Source organism: Triticum dicoccoides, chromosome 2B (assembly GCF_002162155.2).
Source record: "Triticum dicoccoides isolate Atlit2015 ecotype Zavitan chromosome 2B, WEW_v2.0, whole genome shotgun sequence".
NCBI lineage: Eukaryota > Viridiplantae > Streptophyta > Magnoliopsida > Poales > Poaceae > Triticum > Triticum dicoccoides.
This window is the reverse complement of record NC_041383.1, coordinates 661,276,704-661,294,122: the sequence shown is the minus strand read 5'-3', so window position 1 is coordinate 661,294,122 and position 17,419 is coordinate 661,276,704. Positions and strand designations below refer to the sequence as shown.

The 17,419-nt window shown below is 42.6% G+C and overlaps 1 protein-coding gene across 1 annotated transcript; it reads right to left on the bottom strand.

The window, feature by feature from the left end:
• Positions 1 to 118: 118 nt before the first annotated feature.
• LOC119365458 (calcium-transporting ATPase 5, plasma membrane-type) lies at positions 119 to 11,311 on the bottom strand. The gene is made up of 34 exons (XM_037631099.1): positions 11,001 to 11,311; positions 9,070 to 9,186; positions 8,930 to 8,987; positions 8,583 to 8,683; positions 8,379 to 8,510; positions 8,203 to 8,292; positions 7,930 to 7,999; positions 7,619 to 7,689; positions 7,462 to 7,545; positions 7,308 to 7,385; positions 7,147 to 7,218; positions 6,604 to 6,687; positions 6,423 to 6,505; positions 6,172 to 6,280; positions 6,038 to 6,093; positions 5,916 to 5,958; positions 5,741 to 5,824; positions 5,476 to 5,613; positions 5,286 to 5,351; positions 5,110 to 5,208; positions 4,531 to 4,641; positions 4,288 to 4,455; positions 3,501 to 3,560; positions 3,160 to 3,321; positions 2,505 to 2,621; positions 2,295 to 2,393; positions 2,071 to 2,208; positions 1,732 to 1,832; positions 1,505 to 1,550; positions 1,301 to 1,435; positions 1,101 to 1,208; positions 903 to 994; positions 713 to 804; positions 119 to 544 (listed from the first exon to the last, which is right to left on the bottom strand). The coding sequence occupies exons 1-34, from the start codon at positions 11,148 to 11,150 to the stop codon at positions 495 to 497; spliced, it is 3,264 nt and encodes a 1,087-aa protein (XP_037486996.1). The 5' UTR covers positions 11,151 to 11,311; the 3' UTR covers positions 119 to 494.
• Between the last annotated feature and the right edge of the window lie 6,108 nt (positions 11,312 to 17,419).

The following is a 17,419-nucleotide window of genomic DNA, read 5'->3' as shown; positions in this document are numbered from 1 at the left end:
ATAGCCGTCGTCATGATTCCTGTTTCAGCAAATGAAGCAGCATCAACGCGCCAAGTACGTCGATGCAAATGAAGCAGCATCAACGCGCCCCAAGTACGTTGATACAATCACACCTTCGGAATTGATCCATTTGTTTTGATTTTGAACGACAACACAAAACGAGATGGCTTTCAAATAGTAGTTTTGTGCCCTACTCTGCAGGTTATCTGATCTCACAGAACGAAATGGTGCAAACGAAGCCACGAAGACAATGGTGGTGCTCCTTCCCAACATCCATTTTAAGCTAAATTCCAGCTTCCAAGTCAGCCACCAGGGGGCAACGGTCAGGCGTGTAGTTGTTAAAATATCGTGGCAAATCTGCAAAAGTGAGACCTAATATCCACTCCAAACCTAGTGTATTTACAAATCCAAATCACCAGATAATTACAGCCCCGATCATGTTAAAAGCTCCAAGCAAAAACTGCAAAGGTCCTCCTCGATGTCAGCCCATCACTTCACACCACCTCGATGTTCTTCACACCACTGTCTTCCTTCCCATCATCAGCTGCACAACATAGAAGTCATGCGAGGGGCACGATCAACAGAGGAGCGATAGGCAAGAACAGTTTTTCACAAAACAAAACAAAAAAAGATATGCAAGGATAGTGGGCCAACAATGGCAACACGAAGTCGAGCCAAGGCAAGAAAAGAAAGCACGCGATGTGAAACATACCCTCTTTCTTCCCTGGGCAGCAGCAAGTGAACATGTCTAATAACGGACGGTCTGGAACAGGGATAAGCTTTCCCACGAGTGCCAACGGCCAGCTAAACAAACAAGAGGAAGATCCCATCAGCTCAGGTTTTAAACAGGGGTACAAAGATACATATGTTCTGTTTCACCATAAAATAAAATAGACTTGTACCTGATAAAAGCAAGACCTATGGACACCAACCACAGCTGCCAGCTCAACCTGACTGTTGTCGTGAACTTGCCAAGGAACTCGATGATAAGCACCTGCACATACATAATACAAGAATGAGCAAATGACAATAGCAAAACCTTGATCACTTCATGTGGCATACAGAACCGCACAAGAACTACTTCTGCGCCCTTTTCTTACCTGGAGCACAACCGTTATGGCTATAATGGCAATGAAGAGTTTGTTCCCTGCAATACCCTTGAAAATATTCAGCTCATCTGGTTTCCGAGCGTTGAACTCACTGAACACCTGCAGAAGACAAGATTGTGGGTTATGTTTAACCCCATCACATCAACTGTACGTATTTCTGAGTCAGACTAGAGCAAAAGCCAATGACTCACTTGGCAGAGAACAAATGTGTTGAATATGAAGGTATTTTTCAGAATTTCAGCATGCGCTGGGTTGTCATGTTCCAACCGTAGAAGGCTCAGGCCCTTGAAGGTGAGAGTAAGGAGGATTGCAACTTGATAGAAAGCCTGAAGAAACAATACGTTAGGCAGCAGAATGGCCACAGATATGAAGAGTAAAGTGCATATATAGCATACCATTATGAGCAAGTTTCTCCACATGATATTTGTTATCAAAGGCTCCCTGCAAACAACGAGGTCGGGACAGATTCAGCATGCCGAAAGCAAACTATGTTGGCACATAATTGCAGAATGGAAGATATTGGCAAATCACTTCCAATCCATGAAGTTTGCCAGATAAGCGAGCTTAAATTTTGCCGAAACCAAGGAAGATATTTGAGCAACAATAGCACAAGAGAACAAACCTCCGCCCAACTGGTGGTCTCTGCATAAGGTGGTTGTTTGGTGGCTCAGTCGCCAATGCAAGAGCTCCCAGCGTGTCCATGATTAGATTAACCCAGAGCAACTGAAAACAAGGGAGGCAAAAGCATACAAATATCGCCCATCATTACAGAAACTGGAATGAGCAATTCATGTATCTTATAACTGGTTCAGAATACCAGCACAAAGAAAATGCCCTTAAACAAACTACAGTGAGACGTAAAAATACACAACCCACAATTGAACTTTACACAAATATCTTGAGAAAAACTTTGTCTGGTGAACTGGAAGTTTCCAGGCACAACATATTTAAGAATTCGAACCTGGACAGCATTCAGTGGCACGTCACCAGAACTGACAGCAGAAACTACATTAATTATCAAGGCTGCAACGTTGACAGTCAGCTGGAACTGAATGAATTTCTGAATGTTTGCATAAACTGAACGTCCCCATCTGACAACCTAAATCCAGAAACAAATATCAGATCTCGCCGTAGAGAATACAATTTCTGCTAAAAGCAGTTAATAAGAGGACACAATATACATACCCTCACAAGTGTCGCAAAATTGTCATCCAAGATAATAATATCAGAACTCTCCTTGGCAACTTCAGTTCCCTGGATGCCCATTGAGAGACCAATGTCGGCCTATGAATTCAAAATTGTGTAAGTACTACCGGATGGTGCTTCGTGAACATGTCCTGAAGATAGCTTCAACAGCTTGATCCAAAACAAAATGATGAACAACAATTCACAAACCTCATGCAGTGCTGGGGCATCGTTTGTGCCATCACCAGTTACAGCAACAACATGACCTCTGTTTCTGAGTGCCTTAACAAGTAGAAGTTTATCGTTCGGTGAAGACCTCCCCATAACCTGTAACAATGTATAGAGTACACTCAATGCAAGGGCAAAGTAGAAATGATATGCAAAACATAAAGCAATTGGTATAAACTAAACATACGGAAACATCAAATTGAGACAAAATAGCACAATAGTTTTAATCATGGGGGAAAAAATCTTTGTTAACTCATGCCAAGAACTGTGTTCTATATTTCTGCATATCTAACAGTTTAACACATGATGGGGCGCATAGACAAAATCAAAGCAACATAACCCATAACCAAAAAAATGGATACCAGGAGAATTAGGTAATTAGAAAGTGTGCGCCAAACAAAAGTTTGGTTGATTCCTACACCACTGATGCAAATCATTTCGAATACTACATCACAGCAGTTGATCATTCTGTTGGCTTTTGGTCTCATACATCACACCTCCTAGGTTCATGTAATCTTGCAGGGAACAAGAAATCGCAGAAACAAGCACTGTAGTTTCTTATAAGGTTGTAATCTACTTATAGGTTTTTATCCACTGAAATCAACAAGATGCAAGCAATTGAGGGGAATAAACATACAGAGATTTTGTCGGCGACTTCCTCCCTTTCCAAATCTGACAACTCCCGGAAGGTCTTCCCTTCAATGATGGTTGGCTCTGATACGTTAGGATCAGTAAGAATACCACATTCCAAGGCAATTGCTCTGGCAGTTTGAAGATTGTCCCCAGTGACCATGCGGACCTAGACATTCAAAAATTAAACTCAATACAAGTGACCCCGAAAAACACTTGGCAAATACAGCTCGTACAAAACAAAGTTATGGAACTCGTCCAAATGAAGACCGTCTATTCTTCATTGTATACAGTTACTAAGATATGGCAGAAACTAGCATACTGACTCGCACGAGAATAAGGAAATACCTTAATGCCAGCTGCGGCACACAAGCGAATAGAATCTTGAACTCCAGGGCGGCAGGGATCCTGCAAAGTGAATTGGTTGTAAATTCTTGCAAACCAATGAAGGTCTAAATGGTTCATGACTTGTAAAGGCTGCTACTACATGTCAGTAAATGTTACAGTAATCACTAAGCAAGAAATAAAAGAGAATGGCCTCATGCAAGTTATACATATGTTGGTATCGCTTACAGATTTGGTAGTAGCCCATGCATCTTGTGCATGCAAAATTTCAATAAATGTTGCAAAAATCATTAGGCAAGAAATATAAGGTAATGATCTCATGCATGTGGCAAAAATGTTATTATCACTAGAAATGTTATTATTGTTACTAGTACAGGCTTCTGCATTACTACCATCAAAGGTAGGAGCAATCCTGATGGTTCTGTGTCTAAAGAGCAGTTAACATATGTCCAACAGTATTTCTTTTTCTATAGCTTTTACTCATGATTTTAGCATGCACTTGTTTGAGATATGAGTAGTACTTATCCAGACGAACAGTTTAGTGGAAACAAATTGGATACAGAGGGTCTGAGGGAGAGAGACAGAGAGAGAGCAATGCCAGTAGAACTAGTAATATGCATGTATGCAAACACACACAATGACAGAACCAGTAATATGCACGTACGCAAACGCAAACAATGACACGAGTCTCAACCACTAATCACAACATCAAGGAGTGATAAGCTATCAAAATAATAATACCCCATTAATAGTCATGGCTCATAGTTCAAAATATAGGATTGTTGCTTACCTTTATTCCCACAATCCCAAGCATAATCAGGTTATCCTCAGGTAATACCCAGTCAGCCCTCTGGTCCTCCTTTGGAACATCACTCATCTCACAAGGCCTGTAAGCAAAGGCGACGCAGCGAAGGCTAGCAACAGCCATGTCTTCAATGAATTTCTTGAACTCACCAACCTTAAACAGTAATTAGCTGGTTAGTTAGTTGCAACAATACTGTACTTAAGCAAATGATGGGAATTTGAAGTTTACTTTCTCAGGGGTCATTGATTGCTTTGAACCATCCGTGCCAATCCAACTAGTGCATGACTGCAAAATAAGTTCAGCAGCTCCTTTCCAGTATACATGAACCTCAGAGTCGCCCTCCAGAAAGAAAGAAAAAGGCATTATTTGAAGAGGTCGGAGAGAACACAATAGCAGCCAATTGAGCAGATATTAATTAAGGTCTATAACTCTCTTGATATTAATTTGTCAACAAAAAAATATGTTCGATCTTTAAGGAAGCAGGAAAGATGTACATCGTTACTCATAATAACAAATATAACAAATGAAGGGTACTGACATAGAATCATAGAAATGGTACATTTTCATCAGCTGAAACCATTAGCAGTACAACTATCAAGACGTGCCCATAGGATGGACGGAGATGCTGTTCAGCCTATTATAGCAAAGTAAATTCAGCAATGGTTCACTGAAAGGACAATCATTTTTTTTTTGCAAGAAATGTCATGCAAAGTTACCAAACAAGGAATTTTGCTGAGGCCAAGAGAACCATAAATCCACCATAAAAAATTAAGGAAATTGTCACTGCTACAGATAAAAATGAATTACCAGTTGCACCGCAACGCCGCCTCGCTTTTTCTCTGAATTGAATGGGAAGACTTGAAGAATGGAGGATTTCGATCTTGTTTCACTGAATTTCATACCAAGCTGTTGAATATAAAGATCATGGTTACCAAGCAGGAGACACAGAGAATATAGGGTGACGCTACTACGAGAAGCCATACCTGCAACCCCCAAGACAGAATAGCCTTTTCGGTCGGTGATCCAGTCACCTCTGGAGCTTGATCACCCTGTGACAATGAACAAAAGTCAGTAGCCACACAGCTGAACCATAACATGTTAAAAGGAAGAAAAACATGTTCAGATTCATGGATGAAAAAGTGCCTGTGACGTAAATTATAAGTTTAGCCTGACCTCCGGCTCAAATATGCTTCCAGATGTATTCTGAGCAATTCCTTCAATAATCATTGTTGATACAGCAGCAGATAGCTTCTGAGTGTTATCTGGAGGATCCATCTTCTCACCACCAAAGTATGCCTCAACAACAGTCATCTTAATAATGACAATGAAGAAAGTGGAAAGGAGTCAAGGCCCAAGCATATTTGAGAAATCATGAATGCTACCATGGAATTTCCATGTATTAAGACAAGGACGATACTAAAAAGAAATAGCTTTCCACCTGATTTAAAGTTAATGTTCCAGTCTTGTCACTGCAAATTGTTGTTGCAGAACCCATTGTCTCGCATGCAGAAAGTCTCCTGACCTATTAACATATGGTTGAGAATGCATGAGACCGGCTGTTACTACAAGTAACACAGCACAGTAACAAACACAAGCAAGCAATAGCAACATACCAGAGCTTTATCCCTCATCATTTTGCGCATCGAAAAGGCGAGCCTGACAAAAATATGAAGTGTCATCGGGTAAGTCATTGCTAGCATGCTACAAGAAAATTACGCATTAAAATTATGCTTACGTTAATGTGACAGCCAATGGTAGTCCTTCGGGAACAGCCACAACCACAATTGTGACCTAATTACATCCAAAGATGATAAGGTAACAGAAATTGTAAAATGCAAATCAGCAGTCATGACTAAATTGAAAACCTACCGCCACTGTGAAGATTTTAACTACTCCACGTATTGTCTCACCAACACCCATCTTTCCTTTGACATATTGCGGAGAGCCATCCGGATTGTACGTATGCCCAGTGAAATACCTAGAACAAAACAAGGTGACAGAAATAAGCCACAAAGCTAGTTGGCCAAGTTAAACTATGCATCGATATACCTAGAAGAAAACAAGGTGACAGAAATAAGCCACAGGGCTAGTTGACCAAAATAAACTATACATTAATATACCTGGCCAAGAGGACAACCAGAACAGCAACAGCAACAGAAAGTCCAATTATTCCAATGAAGGTAGCAACACCATTCAAGCGAACCTACTCCAGAACAAATAAGATCATGCCAATTCACACGATCAAAAAACATGTCAACACACGGTGTCATGTGTAGGCTAATAACAAGTACAGGATCAAACCTGTAGTGGTGTTTCTTCACCAGAGTCTTCAGATATGCTTGCCATCAGCAGACCCCATTCAGTGTTAATACCAACAGCGGTCACCTGTGTAACATACAGTAGATTCCCCATGATCAATGATCAATTGCAATGCCCTCTGTCATGACCATATATATTAATCAAAATATCTAGTACCACATACATATGTTACGACAACGCCCCAAAAATAACTACGCTCAAGCCCTTACAACTACACTTGAGCCCAGGCTGACTCAGGTTCGCCAAAAAGAGACTAGCCAGCCCACTATGTATGACAAAAAGATGCCAGTCTTTAAATGTGAGAAATGCACAACAGTTATAGTATCACGATACCTTCTCTTTTTTTCCAAAAAGTAAAATGGTTTCAAGCAAGATCCAACTAATAACTTAAATCTATTATGTCCCACAGGAAAAACATAAATTGAGGTTACTGGACCTCCAAGTTCACATCACAAAGTACAGAAATTTTCAGAAGCTGAAAGTAGCTAGACATTTTCTCCATTTGGTAGGCACAGATATACTCACCAGCATTGTACCATAGCCGTCGGCGACTTTGCAACCGGACATCATAAACGGTGACTTCTGGTCTTTGTTTACCTTCAATTAACAACCAGCTTGCAGTGTCAGCTTAAGACTTCACCTAAACTAGTTCCAAAAGGCAAAAAACGCGTATAAAAGTAGCTCACTATTTTGCTTTCGCCAGTCATGCTCGATTCATCTATGGAGAAGGAGTGACCACTAATAAGGACTCCATCAGCAGGTACCTGACACAGAAATTTGATTAGCACCTTGTATTTCTAAACTGCTTGCAGCCAAAATAAAGATCAATGGCATTCATACCTGGTCACCAATCTTGAGGGGCACCACATCTCCAACAACCAAATCAAAAATTGATACCTTGATTCGCCTTCCACCTCTCACAACCTGAACGAGAACATCTGAGACATTATTCAGGAAGAATAAACAATTTATAACAAGATGAGTCTAAAATTTTAACCTCCAATTGAATGTTCTGTTTCTCCTCATTCAAGTTTTGGAACTGCAACGATTGCTTGTAGTCACTGGTAGCTGGACAACATTGTGATACGTTAATAATAAATGCCAAGTAACATGTCTAAGATAAGTTTCAGGAATACATGCTGTGACTGCAACACTTTACACTTTTTATTTTCTTATTCGGCACTGATCTATATTGTCCAAGGAATTTAGAAGCTGACAGTGCAAGTTAAAGGACAGACTAAACGTTGATATTATTATAATTGCTCACAGAAATAACCAGAAACAGGAAAGATGGTTGTGGTGGCATACCTGTAACAAAAATAACAAGGAGTACAGCAAAACCAATGCTGGCCCCATCATACCACCCTTCTTTTATCCCCTAGAAACCAGAAAAGGTTGTAATGGGAGTCATAGACACATAAAACCAGACACAAGAATGGTGATGAACCATCTAGTTAATGGTAACCAGCTGAGCAAAGAGAAAAATCTAAATGAAAATAAGTTACAAGCTGAGCAAAGAGGAATGATGCTGGATCAACATGCAGAGGTAAATAACAGATGAACTAAAGATCCAACACACACCTCTGTATATATGCCCAAGGCCAATGAAACCGCAGCGGCGACCATGAGGATGATGAGTGTCAAATCTTTACAAGCATCCCACACGAAGGCCTAAATAACAGTGAGAACACACCAAGAGTGAGCCTCCAGACAGAAGACAGCAATTGCCATACTAATATAAGAGAACAATCTCATACCAAAAAGCTTCTTCCTTTCTTGCGAGGGTATGTGTTCGACCCGAATGCATTCTTTCTCGCATCAATATCGGACTCCTCTCCACTGATCCCCTTGTCAGTATCTGTCTTCAGCATATTTGCTAGCCCTGAAATCTGTAGGGAAGGTTACAAGACGCAAACTATGACAGGAAAGTGTGAAGCACACTGACAACAGAATTAGCTCACCCCTTCATACTGCTGTAGAGCAGAGTAGTTATGATCTCTGGTCAGTGCTGTAAGCTGGTCTTCTTTAATTCCAAAGCCAAGAGCACCATCGGCATGAGCTTCTGCAAAAATCATCATCAAAGAAATCCTATCAGAATTTCATGAAACTGATCTGTACATCCCATGATTATAGTCTGAATTCAGTCCGAATTCAGATGACCACTATCGAATGATATATTACATATTAGCAAGTTCCTACAAAGCATTAATAAATTGTCTGCTCAGAATGCTCAAAAGAGCAAACCCAAACGACGACTGTACAGAGCACAGGAAGGACTGGTAAGTGGGTAGGTGAGAAAGGAAATTACCTGGTGCGTCCTTTGTAGTCGTACCGACTCGAGCTGCTTCTTTGAAACGGAATGCGGCCTAAAGAAGGAAATAAGGAAAAATCAGCATAAATCAACTAATCGGCTAAATGAAACAAAGAGAAAACATGACGATGCAATACCCTGATAACATGAGCTTGTGCACGAATTTTTCTTATGACTTCCTCCTTTTGCGCCTCTTTTTTCAAGTCCAATGTGTACCTGAATCGCCTTGATGCATTCAGGACAAGAGCTGCTTGCTGCAGTGGACAAAATCGAAGGGATTATATTCAGAACAGTCTAAAAGATCAGCACTCAATCAACAGCAGTAAGAACCAATGTGTCCAGCCTCCTAAGGAAAGAAGCTCCAGTTACTGACAGCACCCAGAAAAGACCACATTGCGCTAGCAATGGCTTAAATCTTGGCATAGTATTTCATCAAGAGAAAGAGACGCATTAGAGTTTAAATAAAAGGTTGCGCCACCAGCACAAACTTTATGCAGCATACTGCAAAATTAAACTACAGACTAGACATTGTGTCAGAAACTCCAAGTTTGAAGGAGACCCGATACAACTATATTATCGGACACAACTACAAATTTCCCATCTCCACTCCTTGAAGTTGTTAGTTAGATGCAAACACAATACTACCGTGCAAAAGATTTATTATCAAAATAACTAAAATTGCTGGCAGCCCTAATGGCCAGCAACCACTTCTGCACGTGGCTGCAATGGCCCCGGGTGGGGATCAAACCAACCTACACCCACATATTTCAACAAGTTCCAGCTAATATTTCCTGTTCTAATAAAATTTCTGAATGAGATCCGACAGTTGCGGGCCACCGGTCCCGAACATAATAGAGCTTTATGAAAAGACAATCGCAAAGCAAATCTGGAGGAATCGCACATGATAACAACAGATTGCGTCGTTTTCGAGTGGTATTTGGGAGTATGTAGTACTAGATGAATGAACAGTGTATGTACGGAATTGCGAATATTGTGAATCCGGGCAAGTTTGCAAAAGCTCAAGGACTGCTTGCCGACATGGATGGCGCAAATGTAGCCACTCCGAACAGAAAATTAAATACTACTTCATCTGCAGCAGTCTCGGACCATACTGGTGAGTCAAACATAGGTATGACTACTATCAAATTCGAGACGTCAGAACAATACTACTCCCAAGACGAGCACGTCGGCAGCTCAAAGCACTGCCACGGTTCGACGCGTGGCTACTCCGCTCCACCAATCCAGAATATTATAATGCGCACCTACATCTACAGGGTTCTAAGAAATCGTCAGTATTCGGAAGAAAAATGCAAAAGCGAGAGCGTATCCCAGAGAAAGGGAACGGAAGCCCAAATCTAACGCAACTTCACGGTCTGCGTCAAAGGCAATAGAACAATTCGAAAGCATTGAGGGCACAGCGCAAAGCCGGTGGAAGCGCGAATCAATTCGCGAAACAGGAAAGAGAAGCCACCCTGAATCAAACCCAAACAAATGGCTCGGTGGGTGGGCTCCGCGCACGCGAAATCGAATCGAAGAACAAAGGCGGCCGACTGACGCATCCGCTCGGTGGAAGCAAAAGCGGAGCGGGAGGCGATGTCTCGGTAAAAATAATTGGACATAAAACTGTGAAGGCAAGCACGGATGCGGAAGGGGGAAAATAGCATGGGAACGGAAGCGTCGGAAGGAGAAAACCCCACTCTCGTCTCCCAACAAGCATCAAAAGCAGGGGAATCAACCTAACCATGTACAGATGCAGGCCCGGGCCGAGAATGCCGAGGCAAAACCGCGGGATTCTGAACCCTAAACTCGGAGACCGGAAAGTAGCTCGTCTCTAAACTAACAGGAGCTAGCGATATATTTGGAATTCAAAACCCTAGGCGCGGCATGGAATCCTAGAGAAACTAAGCAAATCTGGAGGAAACGAGCAGTAAAAACCCTCAGGCCACACATTAGAAACGAGCGAGCAGTTCAGAATAAACACCCAAAATTCAGCGCTGCGAGCTCACAGCAGCCGAAACATGTCAGGGGAAAAATAGCTAGCGAAGGAGGAGCGGCGGCGGCGGCTCACCCTCCATTTTTTGAGGCGCTCGACGGGTGCGCCCTTGCCGGGGATGTCGAATGGGTCGCTGCCGCTGCCGCCGCCGCCGCCGCCCACGCTGCCCCAGCTGCCGCTCCGCCGCGCCTTGCTGGCGCCGCCGCCCGACGAGGACGACTCCATCCGCTCCTCCTCACCCGCAGGCCGCGGCACAGCACGCGGCTTCCTTGCGGAGAAGGGAGATATTTCCCGGCGAGCAGTGGATTGGGAGAGAGGGCTTTTGTGAAGGGAGGGCGTCGCTGCCGAGTTCTCCGCTGCCGTTAACCAGCACTACCGTCCAGAGTAGAGTCACGCCGCGGGCGTGCCACCGATTTATATGGGCGGGGTGGGGCAAAAGCCTCGCTGTCCGCTGCCTACTGCCTCTACTGCTCGAATTTTAACACAGGGGCTCGTCGCCACGTACGGGTTTTTTTGGAGGGGTTGGGACGCGTATTCTATCCGGTGGCTCCGATGCGTTTTCAGAAGGAAGGCAACCGGCCTCTGCTTCCTCGATATGTATATAGGGTCTGTCTATGCCATATCTCACATCTAACTTTTTCACCCTTAATTTTTTTTTAAAGTCTCTCATGAATTTGTTTTCTTCCTAGGATGAGGGCGTTAGATGTGAGATAATATCTTACATCTTGATGTGAAATAGCAAATCTGATGTATATATACTTTCCATATTAAAAATGAGATGGTTTGAAGGAAACAGAAAGATTGTCAGAAGTTCCCATAAACAACAACACGTACCATTGATTTACTGGCTTTTTATAGTATATGTAGTGGAGTTTTTTTAAGACCATTACAGACGCAAACGTTCATACATACGCGCGTACATTCACCCCTATGAACGCATATACGCACATCAAATTCTGATGGACTGGAAATACCACTGTCCCTTTAACCATCCAGTCACAGGTTGGTTCGCTTATAGTATGGTGGATCACAGCCCTATATCTTCCTCAACATGTGTATATATACTTGTATATTAGTAGTATCCAGATACTATGGAAAAAACAAAAAGGTCACAATAACTTCACATAGGAAACAGAGTACACCCTGACCTTTTCTTTTTAGAAAACTTCCGGTCTAATCTCTTTGTTCCTAAATATTTGTTTTTCTAGACATTCCAAATGGACTACAACATACAGATGTATATAGACATATTTTAAAATGTAGGTTCACTCATTTTGCTTCGTATGTAGTTACTTGTTGAAATCTCTAGAAAGACAAATATTTTGGGAATGGAGTGATATTCATCTTCAATCATAATAGTACAACGAACACCAGAAATAATAAAAATTACATCCAAATTCATAGACCACATAGAGAAGACTGCAAGGACTGAAGTGAGGCGAAGGCGCGTCGCCGTCATCGCCCATTCCATCGCAGGAGTCGGGCAAAAAAATTTGACGGTCGGGAAGCCGTCATGCTAAGACCCCATAGGGCCAGCGCACCAAAACAGCAAATGTCGCCGATGAATAATAACGTAGATCGAAATGTTCCAACCCAAAGACACACAAACGTAGACGAACAACGACGGGATCCGGGCAAATCCACCAAGGAGAGCGCCGGAGACACACCTTCACACGCCCACCAACGATGTTAGGCGCACAGCCGAAACGGGGGCTAGGCGAGGAGACTTTTATTCCATTTTCAGGGAGCCGCCGCCGTCTGATCTTCCTGAGCAGGACACAAACCCTAACAAAATAAAAAGGAACGACAAAAATCGGAGCCCTCCCGCCGGCCCTAGCCAGGATCCACCATGGCCCTAGGTCCACCGAAGACGGCGGACCAGCAACGGCGCCGGCGAGAGGCAGGAACCCTAGCTTTTTTTGGTGGAGGAGGAGGCGGCGGCTCGTGGTTCCAAAAGATGTGTACCGTGACTTAATTGTAGAACTCCCCCGATCCATATTAACTGTTGTTACAACTTTTGGTGTTTTTTTTACCTAGAACAACTCGTTCCAATACTAAACTGGCACAGCGATGCCGCTGGCAACCACAATTGGAATTGGTGCTGTTTTTATTACAACGTTGTACTCGGAGAGAGTAGTTGATCGTAATCGTCATATCATCACAATTGTATCCAAACATAAATGGTTGTTGGATCCAAAGAGGTTAGGTGCATTTGGATCGCCACAATTGTAACCAAACACAGTACATCTACTGATTTTGTTAAAAGTAGCACAGTAATATATATTGTATGCGTGTGAGAGACTAAACATAATAAATGTCATGTTACGCACGGATGCGCAGAGCGTCCAGTTATATTAGTTAAAAAGCAACTCGATGCCAAATAAATAAGCTTAAAACCATATGAAAAAACTTGAAGGGCACCCGCATTGCATCGACTTCATGGCAGCATCTCCATTACCTATCCCAAAATGCTACCACCATGGACCATAACCCATCAACCGGGCGACAAGTGATTTGGCAAAGGGTGTGATACTCCAATGCAATGTCTTACATAAAGAATCGTCATTCACAAACCAATGTTGTTTGGTCCAACCACAAGATCGAACACAGCAATGGTTGTCACCACCGAACCAAGACTTCAAGCCAACTTCTTCGACAAGGAACAACGTGTCGACATCAATGTTGCATGGTGTAGGCTAGATCATGGGTTTCACCCCACGAGAATATAGTCTTGATTCAATTGCGAGTATCGCCATCCATCTCGCTATTGACCTGCTAGCTAGCTGGCTCCTGGTGTAGATTTGTTTCGGGTGAGAAATTGCCGAACGAGATATATCAATCATGTCCCTTCCGGTCGGTATTGTACCATTGTCCCGCCGATTCTTGCCAAGCAGGCCACACAAAACGTCATGGTAGTCTCAAATGCCACATGCGCCGTCCAGATACCATATCATGGTACGCTTGGGCCTGGATTAGACCAACCGCTATAAACATTGCTTGTCGTGCTGCAATGTTGCGTCTCCGTGATCTATCGTGACTGCACCATTACACTGACACGACGTTGCTGCCATGAGAGAGATGTGCGGCTTAAACGAGGAGCATTGATGTAGAGTGTGTTTTGCCTAAGGGGAGATAATGTGGATTGGTGACGGTGACGAGGGTTTAGGGCTCCACCCATGTCGCCCCTTTGGGCGAATATGGCTTATTTTCTCAGATTTTCCGATATCAAGATCTCTGATGGGTAGAATTTCTTCAGTGATGCCAGGGCGTATTTAACTTATTTTGTCAGTGAGGGGCATGTTTTACTTAAAACCTAATTTCAGTTGGTTCATGTGAAATTTATACAGTAGTTATCATATTTCTATTCTTTTTTTTCGAGGTATTATATTTATATTCGAGTATACACATTTTGTCATGCGAGCCTGGTTTGTTAGATTCTAATTAGTGTGCCCCTGCGGGTGTAAATCAATTCAAAATAACCAAAAATCCAATTTCTATGTAAGACATGTACACAGATTATACATACTCCACTAGTCCCTCCGTCCAAAATAATGGAATCTCTAGAATTGTCCTAAGTCAATCTTCATTAATTTTGATCAAGTCTATGTAAAAACATATCAACATCTTATACAGGGAAAAAATGTCTACAAAACAAATATACCTTATTAGATTCATTGTGAAATATGTATTTTCATACTACCCCCCGTCCCCAAATAGGTGCCATATAAATTTAGTCAACAAGCCAATGTTTTCTAAGTTTGACCATGTATATATCAAAAAATGAAGATAAACAATATCAAATCAGTATAATTATATCAACCATTAGATATATTTTTGTAATCTATCTATTCAATATTGTACTTTCTCCGTAAAGAAATATAAGAGTGTTTAGATCACTAAAGTAGTGATCTAAACACTTTTACGTTTTTTTTTACAGAGGGAGTAGCTGTTTATTTTTTCTATATATTTGGTCAAACTTAGAGGGAATTAACTTTTTGACTGAATTTATGCGCCGTCTATTAGGAGGGAGAAGGAGTATTATATATGCTTGACATCGTACATCTCTGCGTATTTTTCTGTAGACTTAGTCAGGCTTACAGAAAGCTTTTCACCCGCAAAAAAAAAAAACTTACAAGAAGCTTTGACTTAGGAAAATCGTACTCCCTCCGTTCCTAAATATTTGTCTTTTTAGAGATTTCAACAAGTGACTACATACGGAGCAACATGAGTGGATCTACACACTAAAATATGTCTATATACATCCGTATCTGTAGTCCATTTGAAATCTCTAGAAAGACAAATATTTAAGAACGGAGGGAGTAGAACACTAATTATTTTGAAACAGAGGGAGTAGTTTATTTCAGATCATAACCACCTCAGAATTTCAACTAACCGCCATCAGATTACACCGCTGCCTAATGTTTTCTCTAAAAATGTGCGTGTGAATTATCATTGCGCCAAAACAATTTGCTGTGGGAGATTTTTCTGCCGTCTTCTTTTGAATCCAGTGCTGCCCTAGACGGCAGCTTCCCTCTCAACAACGGCAGCTTTGGAGTGCTAGTACGGATTGCTAGATGTGCCCGTATGAACTTGCGTAAAGTTAAACGGGCGAGTACGGGAGCATATATTCCCCGGCCCGATATCTGGTCTGCGTTTTCTTTTCTTTTTGGGTGACAAACGATATCTTGTCTGCGTTGGTTGGGCGATGGACGCGTGAAGCCCGCGTGTTGGCGGCATCAAAGCTCTAGTCGACAGTCGACACCAAGAATCAATCGACCGCACGGACCGTGCGACGCGCCGATGACACATGCAATGTCTTTGCTACTTTTGCGTGGATCCAACAGGGAGTTTACAGACACGCCCGTGAAAAAGTGCGCAAGTCTTGGGAAAACGACGCGTTCGTTTTGCCACCGGTTTGCGGGAACGGCGGGTTTTGCGCGCACTAGTTCACCATCCGATCGAATAACTTGCGCATGTTTCCCCGGCCGGCCCTCGCCATGATAGTCGCCAATGTGTTTTCCCGCTGTCGTGAGGATTTGAAGGCCATTGATAGTCTTTGTTAACCTCCTCTGCTGTTAATCTAATCTATTCGCTTTGCTAGCTAGCTTGCTGTTGCCGCTACAGCGCTGGACTTGGATCCAACCCAACCGCCCAATCTAATCATTAACTTTTGTTCAAAAAATAATAATGTACTCCCTCCGTAAACTAATATAAGAGCATATAGATCACTACTTTAGTGATCTAAACGCTCTTATATTAGTTTACGGAGGGAGTAATCATTAACCTTGGAGTCAAAGAATCCATCAAGGTCCACGGACGGCACGGGGTTTAGGCTGTCCATGTGGCCCTATCGTGAGCGAGCTAGCCGTCCATTGTCCAAAGAATCCGTGCATGCAGGCCCAACGTGAACACGTCGACGTAACGGTGCTGCCGATCCGAGGCATATATTCTCGACCCATCACAACGCCGAGGCTGGCAGAACATGGTTTGCTCTCCTGTCTCCTCTCTGCACGGACTTTGATCGTAGGAATGTAGCTGGTTCCAACAGGTGCATTGCGTGATCCTTCTCTTCTCGCTTTCGAGGAGGGGCTCACTGGCATTCCTCCTCGAGCAGATCAAATTTTGGCACTTTACACCTACCAAGCCAGATAAGACATGCAAACGGAACTTGATTACGACCATTTTTTAAACGAATATTTGCACTTTACACGTACGGTCCAAGCCTAGAAGGTGCTAACTATTTGTTTTCCTGCTAACTACTCCCTCCGTCCCATAATGTAAGACGTTTTTTGGAGTAATTATTAAATAGCCGCGTCTGAACTTGAGAATGTGAAGGTTGGACGGAATCGGACCAGCAAGCAGCAGAGGTACCCCGTCTGCTTTGTTCTCTTTTTCTCCTCCCTCCACTTTCTTTTGATGCCACCCATGACTGATGCCACCTGTGTACGAAAGGCATGCATGAGCGCTGTACTTGCAAGGAAAATGTGCATTCGAGTCCATGTCTTTCGCTGGCCGTTGCGACCAGGACGGGGCAAAGGTAAATTTAAGGGCATGTATAATGGTTGATAAGATAGTCTTATCTTAAGTCTTGCATGTGATTTAGAGATGACAAATTTTTTTGTTTACAATGGGTCATCTCTTAGCCTTATCTTCAATAACTAGTAATTCCTAAAAATATGGTGAGACATATTGTGCTAAGAGATTACCTCTTGTCTTCTCTTAAATAAGAGAAGACAAGCCTTTTTTTATGTGTTTTCTCTCCTCCACCTCATCATCTATCCTATGTGGCACTCCTAAGATAGCACCATTGTACATGCTCTAAAGAGCCTCGTCTTGAGAAAAGTCATGGCAGTGGTTTCTCGGTAACAAAAGGGAGGCAAAGCACAAACCAAGCGTACAGGGAAGGGAGAAGTAGATGACCAGATGCGGTCATACACACCCTGAAACGGGAAGTGGTAGGTGCAACGGATGGAAAGCTCGGAGCTAGTTTGACC

What these genes read in the sequence shown, in the direction of transcription:
- LOC119365458 (XM_037631099.1), bottom strand. Translation starts at nt 11,150, where the DNA reads ATGGAGTCGTCCTCGTCGGGCGGCGGCGCCAGCAAGGCGCGGCGGAGC. An exon ending in GCGGCGTTGCGGTGCAACTG is followed by an intron (nt 4,642 to 5,109) that starts GTAATTCATTTT and finishes TTCTTTCTGGAG; the next exon opens with GGCGACTCTGAGGTTCATGT. An exon ending in CTGCCCAGGGAAGAAAGAGG is followed by an intron (nt 545 to 712) that starts GTATGTTTCACA and finishes TATGTTGTGCAG; the next exon opens with CTGATGATGGGAAGGAAGAC.